The sequence below is a fragment of the Hordeum vulgare genome, chromosome 2H, assembly GCF_904849725.1.
Source record: "Hordeum vulgare subsp. vulgare chromosome 2H, MorexV3_pseudomolecules_assembly, whole genome shotgun sequence".
NCBI lineage: Eukaryota > Viridiplantae > Streptophyta > Magnoliopsida > Poales > Poaceae > Hordeum > Hordeum vulgare.
In genome coordinates this window covers 665,063,240-665,072,174 of record NC_058519.1, presented here as the reverse complement: position 1 = coordinate 665,072,174, position 8,935 = coordinate 665,063,240, and the positions used below count along the sequence as shown (strand labels likewise).

The 8,935-nt window shown below is 46.4% G+C and overlaps 1 protein-coding gene across 1 annotated transcript; it reads left to right on the top strand.

Annotated features, from left to right (window-relative positions):
- Positions 1-243: 243 nt before the first annotated feature.
- Positions 244-1,079, top strand: LOC123431380 (germin-like protein 8-14). Its single transcript, XM_045115183.1, has one exon. The coding sequence runs from the start codon at positions 254-256 to the stop codon at positions 908-910; it is 657 nt and encodes a 218-aa protein (XP_044971118.1). The 5' UTR covers positions 244-253; the 3' UTR covers positions 911-1,079.
- Positions 1,080-8,935: the final 7,856 nt, after the last annotated feature.

Genomic DNA, 8,935 nt, shown 5'->3' with positions numbered 1-8,935 from the left:
CGGGCGATTATCCGGCCGACAGTTAACCACACGGCGGGCGTTAAACCGACTCTTGATAAATCTCAAGTTGGATCGGTGGTTGTGGACTGAATACATCAAACTTATTACAGTAGTATTAAATTTAGATTTTTCATCCATTTGCACCACCCCTTCCCTCCTCCTCCTATATGTATGTATATATATATATATATATATATATATATATATATATGGCCTCAAGCGTGGATCACACACATTTCAAGTTATAAACACCATGGCAAAGGCTGTGCTCCTCCTCCTCCTGCCTTTGTTGCTGGTGCTGCTGCCGCCGCCCTTTGGCTGTGTCGCCCAGCTGGCCAAGGAGTTCTGCGTGGCCGACCTGGCCAGCACCGACACGCCGGCCGGCTACCCGTGCAAGCTCCAGGCCGCCGTCACCGCCGATGACTTCTACTACCGCGGGTTGGGCACCACAGGCCCGATAATCCAGCCCTTCAAGATCAGCCTGTCGTCGGCCTTCGTCACCAACTTCCCCGGCGTGAACGGGTTCGGCATCTCCGCGGCGCGCGTCGACTTGGCCGTAGGCGGGGTGGTGCCGCTGCACTGGCACCCGGCGGCCACGGAGCTCATCTTCGTGCTGGAGGGCACCCTGTCGTGCGGCTTCATCAGCGCCACCTCCAACAGGGTCTACACCAACACCTTGTACAAGGGAGACCTGATGGTGCTCCCCCAGGGCCAGCAGCACTTCCAGTACAACATCGGCAACACCACGGCGGCGGCGCTCTCCACCTACAGCAGCCACAACCCCGTCGTGCAGACCCTCGACTTTGCGCTCTTCGCCAACAACCTACCGACGGAGGTGGTCAGCAAGGTCACCCTCCTCGACGACTTGCAGGTCAAGAAGCTCAAGGCCATCTTCGGCGGGACGGGATGATCGATGCTTCTCCATCACGACTAGACTTGTGCTTGTGCTTCTCCGGCTCGATTTCAAATATTTTATTTTATTTTATTTATATGCATGTATGATGTATGTGTGTGGGGTGAAATAGTTTTCAAACAAGTTTTCGGAAATGTTGTGCTCCTCCGGCATTGAATGGATTTAATTTAGAGGCACTACTTGTCTTGAAGTAACTTACAAAATACAAAGCCATTGTCGTTGCAAGAATCTGATCATGATACCACCCCGGACACGTCATCAAACTCCCGATCTAATATCCTGCTTAACCGAGACATTGAAGAAGAAAATGATACTCGGTATCCACCAATCACGAACGTAGCACACGGTTCACTGTCTTTTAGATGTCGCTGACGCAGAAACTATCTGCATACGCTTCTCAACTACCTCTTAAGCCCCGCATCCATGCTGGAGCAAATGTCCTAGTAACATCGGAGCACGAGGACAGACATCCACCACAAGGACATCGCCACTGCCATGCCATCCCCACTTGAAGAGATTAATTTCCAAATACATCACCTCATCCGGGAGCGATCTGTAGTTTCTTTATTCAACTCCATCATTGTCTCATCCGCCACAACTAAGGCCCTGTTTGGAACCTCAATAGATTATAATAATCTGGATTATAAAGATAGATTATATAATCTAGTTTATAAAAATAATCCAGATGGGCATGTTTGGAGTCCAGATTATATAAACTGTAATTCAGGTTTTACATTGTACAATGGCATGTCTGCCCTGTTTATAAAAATAGGACGATGCCGGTGGCAGTAAGTAATTATCTTCAAGTTTACAAGGATAATAGGTCATTAGCAATCCATAATCTGATTTTAGCTGGGGTAGAGTAGATTATGAGTTTTTAATAATCTGGTCATCTAGTTTTTAAAATCTATAATATAAACTGTCCTGTTTGAAAACAAATAGATTATAAAAATCAGATTATATAATCTGGGTGGTTTCAAACAGAGCCTAAGACTTCGAACGAGTCAAAAACCTAAGCCACTAGGTCATTAAAGCCTAAAGCTAGATACACACGTGCACGACCAGACCGAATGCAGACAATCTTGGTTCATACCGTGAAGGAAGGAAGACGGCCAGTGGGAGCGACGGACGTGATTTTGATGATTATTTTTATTGTGTTTGTAATTTTTCTATTACTAGATTTGAACATTATAAATAAAGTTGCTCTTGCTGGATCAGCTAGATTTTCCTCGACTTCTAATTGGTTTGAGAAACCCTTATGTGAAATTGTACCGAATCCCATAACGATGTGTTGCTTGTTTGCAATGAATAACGTGTTTTTTTGTGAAAAAGGTCATGGGGAGTCTCCTTTGCCTCTAAAAGCATGGTCGATAATACAATCAAATGGTTATATGATGTTGTCATGCCATAATATAGTTAAATTTATAGCCCACAAGTATAATAGTTAGATATAAAGATGTGTTACTTTATTAATACACGTCACACCTCTCACTCTTACATAGTGTCCAAAAAAATATGCTACGGTTGTCTCTTATTGTGTAACCAGCTCCTCTTCTTATCTTTTTTCTCTCCTCTTCATGTCAGCAGAAAAATAATATTTTGAGTCTTATAGACTGTTTACATAAGTTTATTATACTAGCTCTTAGATTAATAGGTGCTTCTTGGTAAACTAATATAAAAATGTTGCATCATTAATAATGATCTAAACGTTTTTATAATAATGTACAGAAGAAATAGTTAGCATCGACAGATAAAGTTATTGCTATTTATATAGTTACTTATTAATGTGTCGTCCGCTACCGACTGATCGATCATTTTCTGTCTAAGTTCCCTAGCAAATAAATAAATAAAATTGTCTGTCTAGGCTCTAAAATGAAAAAGAAAGGTAAAACAAATAAGAGGAATGGCGGCGAGTTGAAATGAACACATTTCTTCTGTACAATCGAGTTAGACAGAAAATGATTAATCAAGCACGGTGAGGTATTGCGGTTTTTTTTTAGGGGGCCGTTGATCCACACAGATAGCGGGGATGAGAATGTGAACACGCAGCCAGTCATGCATGCGTAACGATCCAAGTTTTATTAATTCAATTAGCGCATCAACCCACCGATCAGTTCGCACACATTTTTTTAGTCCTGAAACAAAGTGAAGGTTTTACGGATGTTTGAACCATTGCCACTCCCGCGTGTGACTGTCCTCACCCATCCAAAACCCTTCACCCTCGCTGGCTCGCTTTCCCGCACGACGCCAGTTGTTCATATTCATACCGCTCTACAGCGTCCGCTCCACATTGACACCGTCTAGAATAAACGTGATCTCTTGAGAGCCGACACCCTGAAAGTCGCCTTCCCTCGCCATCGCGACGCAGCAGACAAGTTGGGGTCGTCGGTCGGGAGCGGCGAGAGGTTCTACGACGCGTCGAGGACGCTGTTGAGCATGAGGCCGACATTGTTGATGAGCGCGGGGCGACATCCGCCCATGAGCGTCGAGTGGCCGACGGTGGGAGGGCCCCTTCAATGGCGGCGGCGAAGATGATGGAGTTCTATGAGTCCTCCTTCTCGCTCACAAAGACCGCTGTCCAAACTGACGCATGACACGTTCATGTGCACCTGCTGGGCCTCGGCCACAATGAGCTTAATGTTGGGCGTGGTAAGAGCAACTTTAGCACACCCCGTATATCACGGACATGTATCGTGTGTTTACAGTTTGCGAAAGTCAATTTTTTATGGACTGGCGAGCGTCTCGGCAGAACAAAACCCGCACCGCGGAACTGTAAAACAAAATATTCGCAATTTTACACTTTCGCGGTGCGTGTTCTGTTCTGCCACAGCCCTCACCAACCCATAAGCTATAAAAATTCTTGACACCAATTCTGCTGATTTGCATCAAATTTGCACAATCAAACATAGTTTGTGCATACATTAAACCATAGTTTTTTATCAAGATGACAAAGAATGTCATTCAAAAGCAACCTACATCTTCACGCAAAATCCATCATCATCTCCATGACCATCATCGCCAACATCATCACTCTCCACCACCGCCCCCCATTCCACCACAGACACTGAAGCAATCACACCTTGCGCCCAACATCCTTCTCTTCAAGATTTCGCTCCTTGCCATTGTAACACCGTGATTTTTTTCAACCCTTTCCTTTTAAAATATTTATGGAGTTTCACTTGCCATTTGGTGGATTTTCAAATTTTCTCAAGCAAGTTGGATTGTGAGTCTCTGATTTCTTGTCTCAAGCAACCCAAAACCTTTTGTTTCTTGCCAAGACCTTTCTTGGAATAATTTGCAATATTCAAATCTTTTAAATAATTATTTTTCTATTTTGGGGAATTATGGCATCACAATGGGTTGTGAAGCAACCTATAGTTGGAATAAGCTATTGACCCCAAAACTTTTTCCACATGTTCTGAGTATCATATGATCTCAAAATCTTCAAAAATATTTCATTGCCCAATACAAAATTTTGGCTGGAAAAAAATTATTTCTCTTCTGACCAGAATTATCACTTTGTGAAGCAACCCCATTTTTCCTGTTTTAAAAAATTCCCAATAAATTTCCTTAGCTCCAAGGGATCATAACTAGTTCAAATATGTAAAAACATCTGATGGTCTAGTACAAATTTTGAGCAGTAAGACTGTGCTAAGTTTTTGTTAAAAATGAACCTTTGTGAAGGAAGTGCTAGCTAGAGTTGCACAAATGACTTGCAAATTTTTGGACATGAGTGCACTACTAAATGACACTCCTTGACCAAGTTTCACCATTAACAGGGCTAGCATGAGAGTGCCATGAGCTCATTTGTGTTCTGGGCCAGAAAGGTGATTTACAAAGGAACCCTATCCATTTGATCTTGAAACCCTATCCAACTTTGCCAGTCTGTAGTCTTTCCTATGCTGGTTAACCTAGACATGCTAATTTGCCCTAATCTTAACCAATTTGAGCTCTAGATCCTCCCCCAGTTTGCTAGGAGAATCTGTTGTTGATGCCACACTTCGTAGGAGTGAATGACTGGTCGATCTGATGATAGGGAGTGACTGGAGAGAGTAAGGTCGACACCCTGGACAAGGTTCCCACGCTTGCGAGGCTCTGTGGCAGCAGTAACCGTGGTGACCACGGTACTGGCATGCCACAGCGCGTGCGCTGTGCAGCCCCTGTGGCGGCCGAGCCACTCGAGTCGTCCATCGCTGCCCCTCCGTGTCCTTAGCGTCGAGGGAGTTCCTGGCAGCCGCGTGGCACCTCCGAAAGGCCCTGGGTCGCCGGAGAGGGTCACCGCCGCTCCCTGCCAAGCCCCTCCACGGACCGAACAATTGGCTCTGGCCACTGTCGGCGTCCGCGCGCCATTAAAGGCACAGGAGACGTCTCGTCGACCCTCTGCCCTCCTCCATCACCTCAGGTCACACAGCAATGGCCAGCTCACCCCCTACGCCAGTGGCCGAGCTTATCCTCGCCGCTTCAGGAGAGATCGGTCGTGCTCGTCGCCGGCCAATTTAAAGGGCGCCCCGACACCTTCGAGCTCTCCATCCCCCTCCTGCAGCCTCCAATCGGCCCCCCATTGAGTGAGCCGAGGCCAAGAGGCCCTCCGGCCTCGAATCATCGCCGGAGTTCCTCCGCTTGCAGCCCCACCGTCGCCAGCACCAACCACCCTCTCCAGAGCCCTCTGCACCCCTCCATCGAGCTCAGGGTTTCCCCTGGTGATCCTCGACCCCTTGCCCGAGCCAATCCTCGCCTGTATTGCCGTCTCCGATGACCACCCGAAGCCGCCGTCGCCGGAGAAGAAGGGGACAACGCCATTTGTGTTGGGGAACGTCGCATGGGAAATAAAAAAATTCCTACGCGCACGAAGACCTATCATGGTGATGTCCATCTACGAGAGGGGATGAGTGATCTACATACCCTTGTAGATTGTACAGCAGAAGCGTTAGTGAACGCGGTTGATGTAGTGGAACGTCCTCACGTCCCTCGATCCGCCCCGAGAACAATCCCGCGATCAGTCCCACGATCTAGTACCGAACGGACGGCACCTCCGCGTTCAGCACACGTATAGCTCGACGATGATCTCGGCCTTCTTGATCCAGCAAAAGAGACGGAGAGGTAGAATAGTTCTCCGGTAGCGTGACGGCGCTCTGGAGGTTGGTGATGACCTTGTCTCAGCAGGGCTCGGCCCGAGCTCCGCAGAAACGCGATCTAGAGGAAAAACCGTGGAGGTATGTGGTTGGGCTGCCGTGGGAAAGTCGTCTCAAATCAGCCCTAAAACCTCCGATATATAGGTGGGAGGGAGGGGACCTTGCCTTGGGGCTCAAGGAGCCCCAAGGGGGTCGGCCGAGCCAAGGGGGGAAGGCTCCCCCCCCAAACCGAGTTGGACTTGGTTTGGTGGGTGGGAGTCCTTCCCTTCCTTCCCACCTCCCTTTTTTTCTTTCTCTTTGATTTTTATCTCTATGGCGCATAGGGCCCTTTTGGGCTATCCCACCAGCCCACTAAGGGCTGGTGCGCCACCCTTATGGCCTATGGGCTTCCCCGGGGTGGGTTGCCCCGCCCGGTGAACTTCCGGAACCCATTCGTCATTCCCGGTACATTCCCGGTAATTCCGAAAACCTTCCGGTAATCAAATGAGGTCATCCTATATATCAATCTTCGTTTCCGGACCATTCCGGAAACCCTCGTGACGTCCGTGATCTCATCCGGGACTCCGAACAACATTCGGTAACCAACCATATAACTCAAATACGCATAAAACAACGTCGAACCTTAAGTGTGCAGACCCTGCGGGTTCGAGAACTATGTAGACATGACCCGAGAGACTCCTCGGTCAATATCCAATAGCGGGACCTGGATGCCCATATTGGATCCTACATATTCTACGAAGATCTTATCATTTGAACCTCAGTGTCAAGGACTCATATAATCCCGTATGTCATTCCCTTTGTCCTTCGGTATGTTACTTGCCCGAGATTCGATCGTCAGTATCCGCATACCTATTTCAATCTCGTTTACCGGCAAGTCTCTTTACTCGTTCCATAATACAAGATCCCGCAACTTACACTAAGTCACATTGCTTGCAAGGCTTGTGTGTGATGTTGTATTACCGAGTGGGCCCCGAGATACCTCTCCGTCACACGGAGTGACAAATCCTAGTCTTGATCCATACTAACTTAACTAACACCTTCGGAGATACCTGTAGAGCATCTTTATAGTCACCCAGTTACGTTGCGACGTTTGATACACACAAAGCATTCCTCCGGTGTCAGTGAGTTATATGATCTCATGGTCATAGGAATAAATACTTGACACGCACAAAACAGTAGCAACAAAATGACACGATCAACATGCTACGTCTATTAGTTTGGGTCTAGTCCATCACGTGATTCTCCCAATGACGTGATCCAGTTATCAAGCAACAACATCTTGTTCATAATCAGAAGACACTGACTATCTTTGATCAACTGGCTAGCCAACTAGAGGCTTGCTAGGGACGGTGTTTTGTCTATGTATCCACACATGTAAATGAGTCTTCATTCAATACAATTATAGCATGGATAATAAACGATTATCTTGATACAGGAATTATAATAATAACTATATTTATTATTGCCTCTAGGGCATAATTCCAACAGTCTCCCACTTGCACTAGAGTCAATAATCTAGCCCTCACATCATCATGTGAATTACATTGCAATAAATCTAACACCCATACAGTTCTGGTGTTGATCATGCTTTGGCCGTGGAAGAGGTTTAGTGAGCGGGTCTGCTACATTCAGATCCGTGTGCACTTTGCATATATTTACGTCCTCTCCCTTGATGTAGTCGCGGATGAGGTTGAAGCGTCGTTTGATGTGTCTGGTCTTCTTGTGAAACCGTGGTTCCTTTGCTAAGGCAATGGCACCCGTATTATCACATAACAAAGTTATTGGATTCAGTGCGCTTGGCACCACTCCAAGATCCGTCATGAACTGCTTCATCCAGACACCCTCCTTAGCCGCCTCCGAGGCAGCCATGTACTCCGCTTCACATGTAGAATCTGCTACGACGCTTTGCTTGGAACTGCACCAGCTTACCGCACCCCCATTAAGAATAAATACGTATCCGGTTTGCGACTTAGAGTCGTCCGGATCTGTGTCAAAGCTTGCATCGACGTAACCTTTTACGGCGAGCTCTTCTTCACCTCCATACACGAGAAACATCTCCTTAGTCCTTTTCAGGTACTTCAGGATATTCTTGACCGTTGTCCAGTGATCCACTCCTGGATTACTCTGGAACCTACCTTCCATACTTATGGCCAGGCTAACATCCGGTCTAGCGCACAGCATCGCATACATGATAGAACCTATGGCTGAAGCATAGGGGACGGAGCGCATATGCTCTCTATCTTCATCAGTTGCTGGGCACTGAGTCTTACTCAATCTCGTACCTTGTAGAACTGGCAAGAACCCTTTCTTGGACTGTTCCATTTTGAACCTCTTCAAAACTTTATCAAGGTATGTGCTTTGTGAAAGTCCTATCAGGCGTTTTGATCTATCCCTATAGATCTTAATGCCTAGAATGTAAGCAGCTTCTCCTAGGTCCTTCATAGAGAAACTTTTATTCAAGTAACCTTTTATGCTCTCCAAAAACTCTACGTTGTTTCCAATCAGCAATATGTCATCCACATATAATATTAGAAACGCCACAGAGCTCCCACTCACTTTCTTGTAAATACAAGATTCTCCAACCACTTGTATAAACCCAAATGCTTTGATCACCTCATCAAAACGTTTGTTCCAACTCCGAGATGCTTGCACCAGTCCATAAATGGATCGCTGGAGCTTGCACACTTTGTTAGCATTCTTAGGATCGACAAAACCTTCGGGTTGTATCATATACAATTCTTCCTTAAGGAAACCGTTAAGGAACGCCGTTTTGACATCCATCTGCCAGATTTCATAATCAAAAAATGCAGCTATTGCTAACATGATTCTGACGGACTTAAGCATCGCTACGGGTGAGAAAGTCTCATCGTAGTCAACTCCTTGAACTTGT